Below are 13,887 nucleotides of genomic sequence, written 5' to 3'. Positions count from 1 at the left end.
CAGTTTGGTGGAGTCATGTATTTTTGATCTCGAATGGTGTCAGTCAACACTTGTGTAGGGTGATTGTACTTTAATCTGTTACCGTGAAGTAAGTATTGTCAAACTTGGAGGTTAGATAGACATACATGTATATCAATCCGTATACACAATCACAGTCAGATACCTATGACACGATCATTATGATAATCTTCAATGCCTAGACATGGATGACCTCATGTGCATTCACCTTTCTGGGTCTAAATCTTCCAGGATTAACCAACTAGAATAGCTCACGTGTCAACACCCTTTAGTAGGTCCTGCATGCCCCTTTCCTGGAATTCACCGTGATTTGTACGAAAAGCTTTTTATCTCCATAATTCGTTGCTAGAAGGTCATATTTTGTGGAATTGACTTCCTGAATTTTGCAGTATGCACAGTCCAGGTGAATCTCTGTACCATACATGATGTTACATTAAGTACTTTCCTAGTATTATGCTATTAACTGCTTTTCATAGAAGGCGAGCCATTACAAAATACAGTACTAGAGAAGAGTATTAAATGTTGCAAAAACAGGCGCAATACACCGAGCATGAGACGAATCCCCCCAAAAGGTCATGTTCCGGATAGTTCCTTATTTGGTTTAATTTTCTGACCAATTAGAATTGAGAAAAAATATAGAGTTACCAAAGCCAGCAATTGTCTGAATGTTACAACATGGCACCTCATGCGCACGGATCAAAAGCACCCCCTATAGACGGTCTTCAAAACTGCGACATGTCAAGTGCAGTAGCTGCAATAATATTGCTAATTACTAGATGTCGCTTTCCGATAAAAGTTTTTGCCCAACCAGAACATTTTTAACATATTGTCACATCTTGGTGACATAAAACAATGCAACAGTAAAAAACAACAACAATATAACAATGCTACTATAAACACTACTATAACATTAAACAGAACCTGTGCCTAGTACTATGTTCAAACGTATCTATGAAACAACTCTGAAAGCAGCGGTTTAAGGATCTTCTGCTAGGTAACTATTTTCTTTGTAAAACGAGTCGATTGTCAGATAACAGACACCAGACTGCAACAGTCGCTGTTTTGAAGAGCCCTGGACGGCAACCTTTCCAGGAAAAACTGTTGGAGTAGCAAAACTACTCTCAAAGCAGAGGTTTAAGGTAACCGTTTTCTTCCTAAAACGAGTTTGTTGTCAGATGTTGGACACTGTACTTTTGCTGAGCCCTGGATAGCAACTTTTCTAGGAAAAAATGCTCAAGAAGCAAAACTACTAGTACTCTCAAAGCAGAGGTTGAACGATTTTCTGCTTTGTATCCGTTCTCTTTGTGAAACAAGCTGATTGTCAGAAAATGGGCACCGTGCTTCAACGGTTAAAGTTCACTTTGCTTTCAGGAAAAACTGTTGGAGAAGCAAAACTACTCTTAAGGCAGAGGTTAAACGATCTTCTGCTTTATAACCATTTTCTTTTGGAAACGTGGTTGACAGAAACAAGGAACGGTGCTTCAACAGTTAATGTTCACTTTGCTGCCAGCCTGGCCAGCAACTTTTCTAGCAAAAACCGTTTGCGTAACAAAACTATTCTCAAAGCAGAGGTTGAAAGATCTTCTGCTTGATACCTGTTTTCTTAGTGAAACGAGTTGGTTGTCAGAAACTAGGAACTGCGCTTGAACAGTTAATGTTCACTTTGCTGTCAGCCTGGCCAGCAACTTTTCCAGGAAAAACTGTTGGAGAAGCAAAACTATTCCCAAAGCAGAGGTTGAACGATTTTCTGCTTGGTAAACATTTTCCTGATGAAACGTTGTTGTCAGAAAACGGGTACCGTACTTCACCAGTTTTGCTGGGCCCTGCATGGTCAGCAAATTTTCCAGGAAGAAATGTTGGATTAACAAAACTACTCTCAACGCAGAGATGGAGGATCTTCTGCCTTTTAACAGTTTTCCTCGTGAAACGGGGTTGTCAGAAAACGAGGTACGGTGCTTCACCAGTTAATGTTCGCTTTGATGAGCCCAGGCCAGCAACTTTTCCAGGAAAAACTGTTGGAGAAGCAAAACTACTCTCAAAGCAGAGGTTGAAGGATCTTCTGCTTGGTGAACATTTTCTTTGTGAAATATGGTTGTCAGTTAACGGGTACTGTACTTCAACAGTTTTGCTGGGCCCTGCATGGTCAGCAAATTTTCCAGGAAGAAATGTTGGATTAACAAAACTACTCTCAACGCAGAGATGGAGGATCTTCTGCCTTGTACATATGTAACAGTTTTCCTCGTGAAACGGGGTTGTCAGAAAACGAGGTACGCTGCTTCAACAGTTAATGTTCGCTTTGATGAGCCCAGGCCAGCAACTTTTCCAGGAAAAACCTTCTTCATGAAACGTGGTTGTCAAAAAAGGTACAGCATTTCATCAGTTCTGCTGAGCCCTGGCCAGCCAATTCTCCAGGTCTTCGTGTAGCTGCAACAGAAAGGGTAATTCTGATTCATCCTGACATCATTATAGTCTGATTTAAACAAAATTGAAAAGAAATCAAATCATAAGACAGATGTTAATATACTGCAGGGTGCATGTGCACCTGTGTGCACCCAAAATTGGAGCTGTGCACCTAATTTTTGACTGTGGGTGCACCAGTGCACCTAGATATTTTTGTAGGTAATAGGCCTTTGAAAAATAAAGGTACACTAGTTTACAGAATATTCTTGAAATGTAAGTATCAGAGAAAGTAACATAATTTGTAACAGTTGTACTTTATTTGATGTATTACTTGTTTGAAATTTTCAATTTTGAAGTTAGCTATAGAATTACAGATTGAAGTTCTTAAGATCGTTAAACTTTGTAATTATGTTTTGCTGGCATTCAACTTAAAGTCTATTTTGTGGTGCACCCAAAATTTTTTCTGTGCACCTAATTTTTTTGTTTGGGTGCACCAGTGCACATATTTCCAAAAATGAATTTCGAGCCCTGTACTGTAAATGTATTTAAATTTGTGATGATTCAATTTTGCAGTAGGGAGAAAATGGAGTTTTTGTGGTGGTTTCTAGTTCGTAGATGAAACAGGCTGGTAGGCAGGCAAAAGACAGAACAAGTATTTTTGAAATGGCTTCAATTTAATGCTGAAGAGGTTATCATGAAAATCGTAAATATTAAACCATTGCAAACTTCAAAGCATTTACAGTAATCTTTGTGAAAGTTGAGCTGTGTAGGATACATTTAAACAATGATTGATACTCGACTGAATTCTTGCCACAGCTGTAGCCATGATGAAGGAAGATAACAAAAGCTTGTTTCTCAGACCCACAAAAATTTATGTTCGAGACCAATTGTAAAAAACAAAACTTGAATGTGAGAGTGAGACCCACTCTCTCTCTCTCTCTCTATCTATCCAATTTCTGTATCTGTATCTGTATCTATATAGCCGGTATAACCGCCATCAGGCGTAACACACCAGCTTCGCAGGCACGCGGCGCGGCAGCAGCTGGTCATATTACACCGAACGGTCTGTTACACCTAGTCTTTGCATATCTGACTGCAACCGTTCTTTAAAGCTACTTAGTGATGGAGCTCCTACAGTACTTGATGACAACGAGTTCCATTCTACTATGGTTCTCGGGAAATACGAATTTTTGAACACGTCAATCCTTGGCTGATAACTCTGGTACTTAAAAGCATGACTATTTCTGGTCCTCTTCTGAGCTGGCATTAGATACTTATCAGTCGGTACGTCCACAAGTTTATTAGTCATCTTGTACATCATGCAAAGTCTGGACATTGTTCTCCTGTCCTCAAGTGACATCCATTGCAGGTCTGCTTTCATTTTTGTTACACTGGCGCCCCTTTCATAGTTGTTCGTGCAGAATCTGGCAGCTTGGTTCTGCACCCTCTCGAGTTTATCTATATCCTTCTTTGTGTATGGATCCCAAACTGTTGCAGCATATTCAAGGTTTGGTCTTACTAGAGACGTGTATGCAAGTGATTTTACCTTTGCTGGGCATGCCCACAAATTACGTTTGATCACTCCCAATGTCTGTTTAGCCTTAGTTGTTACTTTGTTGATATGGGTGTTCCACTTTAGCCCCGTTGTTAATGTAACGCCTAGGTACGGGTGGCTCTTTGCTGTTGCTAGAGCCTGTCCACAGAACTGGTAGGTGGTTACAATTGGGTTTCGTTTGTTTGTTATATGCATGATGTAACATTTTTCCGGATTAAACTGCATTAGCCATCTGCTTTGCCATTCTTCGAGTGTGTTCAAATCTTCTTGCAAAAGCTGTGAATCACTCTGTGTGGACAACTCTATATATAACAGGCAGTCATCGGCAAATAACCTAACATTTGAATCAAGCTGGTCTGGTAAGTCATTTATGTACAGGAGGAAGAGTAACGGTCCCAGAACAGTTCCCTGTGGTACGCCTGACGCAACTCTAACTGGAGCTGAGGCCTTGCCTTCTACCACTACCGTCTGTTCCCTATTGGTCAAGAAAGCCTTCAACCAATTTAGTGTGGTGCCTTGAATTCCGTAGTGCTCTAGTTTAGTGATGAGTCTGCTATGTGGGACTTTATCGAAAGCTTTAGTAAAATCAAGAATTGCTAGATCTACCTGTTTTTTACTGTTCAGTGCGCCAGCTATGTCGTGAGCTGTCAATATAAGCTGTGTTTCTGTGGATCGCTTTGCTCTGAATCCATGTTGGTAGTCAGTCAATATGTTGAAACTTTCTAAGTGTTTCATGACATGACTATGGATAATGTGTTCAAGTAGTTTGCAGGATATACAGGTCAGTGATACAGGTCGGTAGTTGCCGGGGACAGCTCTATCTCCCTTTTTAAAAATGGCACATATATTTGCATCCCTCCAGTCTTTGGGAATTTCTCCTGTGTCTAACGAGTGTTGGAAAATATTGGTTAACACAGGTGCTATTTCGGTGGCTGTCATTTTGAGGAACCAAGGAGGTATTTGGTCTGGACCAGATGCTTTAGATGGATTGAGACCTTGGAGCATTTTTTCGACACCATTAGGGGAAATCACTATGTGTTCCATGGGAGGGGTACAGGGCTGTCCGAGAGTTGGCATGTTTGTTGTGTCTTCCTCTGTGAACACACTTTTAAACTGTGTACTGAGTGCCTCTGCTTTTTTCTCGCTATCACTGACAATGGAATTACCAATCTTTAGAGGGGCTACGCCGACAAGGTCTCTTCTTAGGCCTTTTATGTATGACCAGAATGTTTTGGGTTTGTCAATTATGGCTTCCCCCAGTATGTCTGCCACATATTTTGAATGTGCTGCTCTTATGCTTTTCTGTACGCCCTTCTTAACTCTCTTGTATTTGTTCATGTCTTCCTCTCGCCCTGTTCTCTTAGCTTTGTTGTAAAGACGTTGTTTCTTACGACAATGCCTTCTTAGGTTTCTGTTGAACCAAGGCAGGTTGTATCTGCTTGATGTTGTTTTACTAGGGATGTGCAAGTTCATCGTGTGCTTTATTTTGTCTTTAAAATCATCCCACTTCTGTGTCACGGACATATCCTCGGTTCGTTTGTTAAAGTTCGTTGCATAATCACTTAGGTCACTCTTGATGGCCGGTTCATCAGCTTTAGTTCGAATGTACACTTTTCTCTTGGGTTTCCTGTTTTGTTTGGGTGCAAGGTTGACATCCACCAATACCATGTCGTGGTCACTTATTCCAGGAACTACTGTGGTCTTTTCGATTATGTTTGGGTTATTAACTAAGACCAGGTCCAAGAGATTACCATTCCTAGTGGGCTCTTGAACTGTTTGGAATAACCCATGGTTATCCACTAAGTGCAGTAGCTTCTGTGCCTGTCCTGAATTGCTCTGAGTGTTATCTGTAGTGCTAGCATCCCAATTTATACCAGGTGTGTTAAAGTCTCCAAGGATGATCACGTTGTCAGAGTTAATTTTAGGTCCCATCTTACTTATGGACTTGTCCAGTTCATCCAGGCTATTGCCCTGGTCCGATGGAGGTCTATAGTATGTACCAATCATTAGTGGTTTCTTTCCTGCTAGTTGAGTCTGTGTCCAAATGATCTCACAGTCTGTGTCTAGATCTGGCCTGTGTGTGACAATCAAATCATCCCTGTTAACCTGGAATACACCACCTCCAGGGCCAGTCTGTCTATCTTTACGGTGAGCTATGTAGTTGTCAGGGAATATCTCACTGCTTGCTATGTCTTGATTGAGCCATGACTCTGTGCCTGCTATTATATCTGGTTTGTACGTGTCAATTACAGTCGCCAGTTCGGCTTTTTTGTTTCGAATACTCTGGCAGTTTACCAGTAAGAGTTTACCATTGGTCTTTTTGAAACCACGACCCCTCATATTGGGGTTACCCTGCTTAGATCTAAGTGGGGTGGATGTAGCAACCGGGGAGTCATCTGTCAAGCTTGCACTAGAGCTCAGTGTATCAAATGAGTTTACTGAATGAAAAGTATCATCAGTTATGTCAAACATAGCTGATGCAAAGTTTGGTATGCCACAGTCACAGCAAATCCACGAGTATGATTGGTGTGTTTCTAATGCAGTATACACCTGAGAACATAGCTCAATGCAGTCTTTATGATACCATTTACCGCAGCCGTCACAACAAATTGCAGTATGGGTATGTTGTACAGCTTTGTTACAGCTCCCGCAGGGAAACTTTGGCGGTCTAGGCCCAGGATTTATCTCGACATCTCCACTTAGAAGCAAAATCATAATCAATGATAACTTTGTACTATCATTGTGCATCATTATTTTCTTGTGACCGAAATGAGTCCCATTCACCCCACTGTGCTTAATCATAAAGGCAAACGTAGCCCAGTCAGAGGTGCAGTCAGTTCTGAAGTCGCATGTGACATGTACGTCCTTTATCTCGTGTTTGTCTATTGGCTGTGCTCCTGGCTGAGCCTTGCCAAGCATCAGATAAAGGGCCAGGAAAATGCAAGTGTAATGGAGTTCCATTTTGTTATTGAAAAATTATCACCCACACAGACGTATGCCACACAGGTTTCTACCACACTAGCTGTACCAACACAACAGGTTTACACCACACAGGTTGTACCAACACAACAGGTTTACACCACACAGGTTGTACCAACACAACAGGTTTACACCACACTGATTTCCGCCACACTGGCTGTACCACCACCTGTTTACTTTACACAGGTATCCGCCACACTGGCTGTACCACCACCTGTTTACTTTACACAGGTCTCCGCCTCACTGGCTGTATCACCACCTGTTTACTTTACACAGGTCTCGGCCTCACTGGCTGTATCACCACCTGTTTACTTTACACAGGTATCCGCCTCACTGGCTGTATCACCACCTGTTTACTTTACACAGGTCTCCGCCTCACTGGCTGTATCACCACCTGTTTACTTTACACAGGTCTCGGCCTCACTGGCTGTATCACCACCTGTTTACTTTACACAGGTATCCGCCTCACTGGCTGTACCACCACCGGTTTACTTTACACAGGTCTCCGCCTCACTGGCTGTATCACCACCTGTTTACTTTACACAGGTCTCCGCCTCACTGGCTGTATCACCACCTGTTTACTTTACACAGGTCTCCGCCTCACTGGCTGTACCACCACCGGTTTACAATACACAGGTCTCCGCCTCACTGGCTGTATCACCACCTGTTTACTTTACACAGGTCTCGGCCTCACTGGCTGTATCACCACCTGTTTACTTTACACAGGTATCCGCCTCACTGGCTGTACCACCACCGGTTTACAATACACAGATTTCCACCACGCAGGTTTCCGCCACACAGGCTACACCACACAGGTATCCGCCACACTGGCTATACCACCACACAGGTTTACAGTACACAGGTTTACACCACACAGGGTTACACCACACAGGGTTACACCACACCGGGTTACACTACACAGAATCTACCGTATACCGCGGCCGCTGGCACGCAGTTTCCACCAAGCAGTTTTCTACCACACAAGTTTACACCACAAAATCAGAACAAACAACGTATGAAATCCAATTAAGTAGGTAAGCTATCAGAGTAGATGTAATTCGGTACAAATATCGTCCTACAAAACATGAAATCACTCACTCGCCCTCCCCACTCTGCATCAGATTCATATGCAAATGACTACAGTTGGCCGGGACGCGCCGCCGACATGTTTGAATTCATTCAGAATCCACAAATATAGGTGCAAAAAATTGATAACAACTATCTGTACGTGATATATAAGTTGTCCAAGTTCCCTGGCAGACCATATAATAATGATACGTCTTCAAATGGAATTCGTACCTAAAGTTGCCCTCCCTACTTTAGAGTCGTCGCCCTCCCCACATTTACGTGTCGGTTACAAAACAGTCAGGAAATTGGTTCAAAATCTAAATAAGCCAGCATTTACCAATATCACAGCTTCACAATACGTTTACGTATGACTTATGCCCTAAGTCAAAATGAAAAAGTCAAGGAAATTGGTACTTAGATACGTGAAAAAGAGAAATTTCTCGGGAGCTCTCGTGTTTGCTGCCGCTAACCTCCGCGCCTGCGCACGAAAAAAAAAAAAAAAAAAAAAAAAAAAAAAATTTAACGTCTTTTGTTCCCCATCATCTGAGGGTTAGACGTGAGGCTTGCACATGGATGGGGAAGCCCCAGAACTCCTCATCAAGTGCAAGTCCTTTTTTGTAGCAAGAGTTTTTACGGCTGGATGCCCTTCCTAACGCCAACCCAAACCCTACTGCTGGGCTTAGGACATGGGAAATATGTGTTAAGTGCCTTTCCCAAGGGCACAACGTCTGGGTGCATGTCCGGACATGTCTGGGTACTCCACTGGGGATTGAACCTGGGTCTCATCGGTTCATAGCCGGATGCTCTGCCACTATGCCACACAGACGCCACTCTAACCAGAATTACCTGGGAGATCCATTCCATGTCTGAGAGGATGTGCCTCACTGTGTTGTCTTCCTCTGAGCTCACAGCGCGCGAACGGTTCACAGCCATCACCTGAGGAATAAAGAGTTTAATAGGCCAGGGTTGCACAAGTCCACTGGCCTGATTGCCCGGAGCAAACAATAGTTCCGATCGGGTAAGTACAGTGTTCTAGCCAGCCTTAAATCTTTACCCATGATGTCAATTTTGTTTGACGGAGCACCCTGCCGAGCGCTGAAGGTACGAAGCGTCGTGCCTAAAAACCCTCTGAAACGCTATTTCCCGCATTTTGAGGATCAAATTTTGCTGGTAGAAGAAGCTTAGTTTGAAGTCAACTCTTTTGGTGAAAAATCACACAAACTCTAAGCTCTTTCTTTATCTTTACACGCTGATTTTTGTCAGTCAAAAAGGACGAGTTGGGTAAAATTTTTGTCGGTCATCAGCAACAAAATTCCGTCAAATGACGTAATGACGGGCTTTGGCTAGAACACTGGGCAAGTGTATGTCGTACCCTACCGGCGCTTTTTTCCATGGGTGAGATTGTAGAAGCTAGTTTGTTACACAGAGGAGCGGTTATACCGGCTACTGTACAGATACACATTTTTGTTTTATCAACATCTCCATTAGTGTCACATAAAGAAACATCCACCTGGAGTCCACTTGAATGATAAATACATTAACACACACTTAGAGCTGTGTACCTAAACAAATTTTACCGTTACAGGTACATGGGTTAAGGTACAGGTCCGGACCTGAACCTGTACCTAAACTACTTGTTCAGAAAATGCTAGATTTTCAATAAAGACAAAAGCATGTTTGAACTGGTAAAAACATAATATTTGATTATGCTAGGTATTATTTTTATGAAAACACAGATGAAAATTTGACTCCAGCCTTGCAAATGTGTTTTCTGTGCTTTAAAGAGGCTTTAGAGCACTGCCACGGTAATTTCATAGTAATTTTATCTGTCAAAGTGGCCATCCCCTGAGTTAGGTCCAGTACTGATACAGCAGGGTCAGGTATTTTGGACCTGTACCTAATTGATTGTACCCGGTACTGTATCGGTACACTGTACCGGTACACAGCTCTACATACACACACACAAAGATACAGAAGCTGCTGTGTAACATAGATACAGACATGCGCACCTTGTTCTCACACTTCCTGAAGAGTCGGTACTTGAGGTGGTAAAGTTGGTGAAAGGTCTGGGCGGCGTTGCCGCACATCTGGCACACAGACGACATCTGCAACAGAAAAAAGGGTGTTTCATATAAGGTAAAGCAGTCTTCCTCAATGCAGGTGAAGAATGATGCTTTTTCAAGTAGCTAGTGGTAGTGTAGTAAGGCTTTGCGACGGCTCGCTTTTTGGCCAAGCACACCGGGTCACCCCTACTCTTCTCGATAAGTGGGTTTTGTTTTGTTTTATCTTTTTTTCGTGCAGAGGATTGACGCTTGAGACTCATGCCTGAAGCTCCCTCATACACAGGTCACCATCCGAAATGACGAATGCAATCCCTCACAACATGTCCAAGCTGGGTCCTATGATACGCGGAATTTGATCCAGACAGCCAAGCAGCAGGTTTGCGTTACCACTTGTGCAATTGGGACATTGTAGTACAGAGATGAAACAAAAAGTTTTAATTTCAGTCGCAACAATTCAGTAAACTCTGCTTGTAGAAAAGAGTGGGGGGTCCTCTATCTAATGGGAGTGGTTCATAATATAACCTTACAGTAAAATGGCTGCAACTGGAGCAATTACTGTGACAGTCGTATTCAGGTCACTTGAGCGCAGATTACAGGCAGATTAGCACTGCCAATTGTAAGCTCCTCGCAATTCAATTTATTTAGCTCCTGGCTGCAAAGAGTTGGCTCACCCAATAGCAAACTAATGTAATGTTATGGAAATGCATATTTGTGGTATCGTCATTTCTCAGTGGCAAGGTCACTGCTAAAATCAAAGCACCACAAAACTTAAGGTCATGCCTTTGAGTAAGTGAGTTATCAACCAAGGATTGATGTATTAAAAAATTCCTATTTTCTGAGAACCATAGTAGAATGGAACTAATTGTCATCAAATACTGTAGGAACAGTCTCACTAAATAGCTTTAAAGAAAGGATGCAGTTAGATAGACAAAGGTTAGGTGTGACAGGCCGTTCCGTGTAATATAACCAGCTGCTGCCGTGCCACGTACCCGTGAAGCTGGTGTGTTACGCCCAATGATGGTTACGAGGGGTGATCAATAAGTCCTCGGCCTCACCCAGAAATAAGGTCCACAACTCAAAATTTTGGGCATGATTATGTAGTTTAACATCTTTTAGCAATATCCACAAAATTTCAAATTATTGTGGCCAATACTTTTTAGTCGACGTTCATTTGAAAACTATTAGGTCAGTGACGAGAAAAACAAGAGTACACTGTGGTCAGAGCTGTGTGGGTCAAGTTCTTCATGCCATGAATCGGCATAAAATCTTCGAAGACATTGTCAAAATGTTTGATAAAGATTCCCTTCTTATTCCAAATAAAAAGAAGCAGGTATCTGACTTTCAGCAGAGCAAGTCGACCCGCACACCTTAAGTCACAGCTCAATTATCCATGTTTTTATCCTTCTATCTCTGATGTTACTGAGTGTCGTCTGTAAAGTAATGATCAGAATGATTTGAAGTTTGGTGGATATTGCTAAAATATGTCATACTACATAATTATGCCCCAAAATGTGAGTTGTGGACCTTATTTCTGGGTGAGGCCGAGGACTTATTGATCACCCCTCGTATACATGTACAGGCTATACAGATACAGAAGTTGATGTGTTACGCCCAAGGATGTTTATACATGTACAGGCTATACAGATACAGAAGCTGGTGTGTTACGACCAAGGATGGCTATACATGTACAGGCTATACAGATACAGATCTACAGTACCTTGGTGCCCTTCTCAGAAAGCCTCTCCATCATGAGAGTAGACCTGCTGTAAGGACGGCCGTGCAGCTTCAGGGTCTGAGTCGCTTGCCGTGTTGTTAAACAAGCCTGCAGGGAGTAACACTGGTTTAGAAACATATTTGGAATCATTAATTAAATTTGAAACCCAAAACTGCAAAGACACACACACTCACACACACACACACTCACTCTCACACACATGCACACTTGTACACGTACACAGGCAAACACACACGCATGTGCATAGACACACACATAAATACACACTCACTCTCACACACACAGACACATACATGTACACAAACACACACAAGCATGTACACACACACACATGCACACATACGCACATACATACGTTCACACACACACCCAAACACACACACACATGCATACACCACACAAACACACACTTGTGCCCACCTGACATGTCTGGTTACCCAGGTTGGAGTTGGACACTACTTGAAGGTAAGGATACTTCTCCACCACTGCCTACAGCAATGAACAACAAAGTCCTCTTAATATGTATCAAGAAACATATTGTTGCACATCTATCAACATGTTGAACAACCATCAGAAATAAACCTACATTATGAGTAATTGTACATAAATAGAACAATTTGAACAAAATTAATTTTTCACAAATTCGCTGTGTTCACATAGTGTGAATTTGTAGTAAGTGAAAACTATCATTTTAGACATAGAAAATGTTAGAAACTTGTACACATAACCTTGCCACTCACCTTGTACTCTGGGTCAAAGGTCACATTCTGCATGACCCTGTCTTTGGCCTCCTTGACCTTTGTATCCACTGTCTCGATGGCATCCAGGAAATACATATCTGATGACAACAACACGACAAAATTTTCGCATTTTCAGGTAACGTTTCTCAACTAAAACGACAAATTCTTCATACGATCCAGACTTCCCCAATGAGCTCTATGGATTAACAATTACCGGGTAGTTTTGCATGTTAATCACTTTTTGTGCTGTCTCAGATTCTGGTATGATGAATAAACAGTGTCTGTGTGTGGAACACATGCGCACTTTGCAATCACCAGGGATACAGGGTGTCCTCTGGGTGTCCCCTGCAAAATGAGGCTGTCTAAATTCTTAGTTTTCTTTGTGTAGGGTGTCCAGAAGACACCCTGACGTCCTGCTAGCTAACAGCCTGGCCTCTACTCACCACTTTCCTCTTCTATGTCGTCCAGAAAGCTGGAGTCCAACGCGTAGCTGATCAGCACCTGAAGGTAGATGCGGAATGTCTTCCAGCTCACCCCCCACGGCCGAGATGGACCCTCCTGCTGTCCAGATCGGACGAAGCAGGGCGTCGACGTGCTCGTGACGGTGGGCGGAGACGCCATCGACGGTCCGGCTCCTGACTTTCCCGTGGACTGCCCTGTCCTCGAGATTTCCGCCGTGACTGGCGCGTCAGTGTGGCTGGCTGAAGGCCCCTCCTCGAAAATGTCAGAAGGCCCTGTCATCTCATGTTCTTCCATGCTTACTTCCGTAGCCCTAGCTGAGGTTTCATGACGACTTCTGGAGGGTGCCTTCTCATCCCTGCTGGAGTGGCTTTCGGCGTTTTCTTTCTTGTTGCCGTTGTCCGGGACAGAAGCACCCGCCATTACTTCTGTAGAAGTGTCCAGCGGACTAGCTGCGGTGTCGGTAAGATCAACTACGGTCTCAGTCGGGCTTGTCGAGGACTCAAAGGAGCTGCAATGCGCAGTGCGATGCTGTCCATTGCTGTCAATCCCAGTACTGCGCTGTCCCTTGCTGTCAGAGCTGCCACTGTTCTGTCCCTTGCTGTCAGAGCTGCCACTGTTCTGTCCCTTGCTGTCAGAGCTGCCACTGTGCTGTCCCTTGCTGTCAGAGCTGCCACTGTGCTGTCCCTTGCTGTCAGAGCTGCTACTGTGCTGTCCCTTGCTGTAACTCCTAATGTCCTTCTGTCCCTTGTTGTCACTCTTGATACTGTGCTGTACTTTGCTGTAACTCCTGATGTCTTGCTGTCCCTTGTCACTCCGGGTACCCTGCTGTCTTTTGCTGTCAGGGCCGGTGTTGTGCTCTCCCTTGCT

General features: G+C 43.2%; 1 protein-coding gene across 1 annotated transcript in view; it reads right to left on the bottom strand.

Annotated features, from left to right (window-relative positions):
• Positions 1 to 13,887, bottom strand: part of LOC136429722 (proline-rich protein 12-like) — a 17,649-nt gene continuing 3,762 nt past the window's right edge. The window contains exons 5-11 of the mRNA XM_066419663.1: positions 13,002 to 13,887; positions 12,559 to 12,656; positions 12,239 to 12,307; positions 11,801 to 11,905; positions 10,030 to 10,125; positions 8,867 to 8,956; positions 1 to 2,442 (exon numbers count right to left, since the gene is read on the bottom strand). The exon at positions 13,002 to 13,887 is cut by the window's right edge and continues 92 nt beyond it. Coding sequence (XP_066275760.1) covers positions 2,395 to 2,442; positions 8,867 to 8,956; positions 10,030 to 10,125; positions 11,801 to 11,905; positions 12,239 to 12,307; positions 12,559 to 12,656; positions 13,002 to 13,887 — 1,392 coding nt within the window. The 3' untranslated portion in view covers positions 1 to 2,394. The remainder of the gene's footprint in view (positions 2,443 to 8,866; positions 8,957 to 10,029; positions 10,126 to 11,800; positions 11,906 to 12,238; positions 12,308 to 12,558; positions 12,657 to 13,001) is intronic.

This window comes from Branchiostoma lanceolatum, chromosome 3 (genome assembly GCF_035083965.1).
Source record: "Branchiostoma lanceolatum isolate klBraLanc5 chromosome 3, klBraLanc5.hap2, whole genome shotgun sequence".
Taxonomy (NCBI): Eukaryota; Metazoa; Chordata; class Leptocardii; order Amphioxiformes; family Branchiostomatidae; genus Branchiostoma; species Branchiostoma lanceolatum.
Note: the sequence above shows the minus strand (reverse complement) of the source record. Positions and strands in the feature narration are given on the sequence as shown.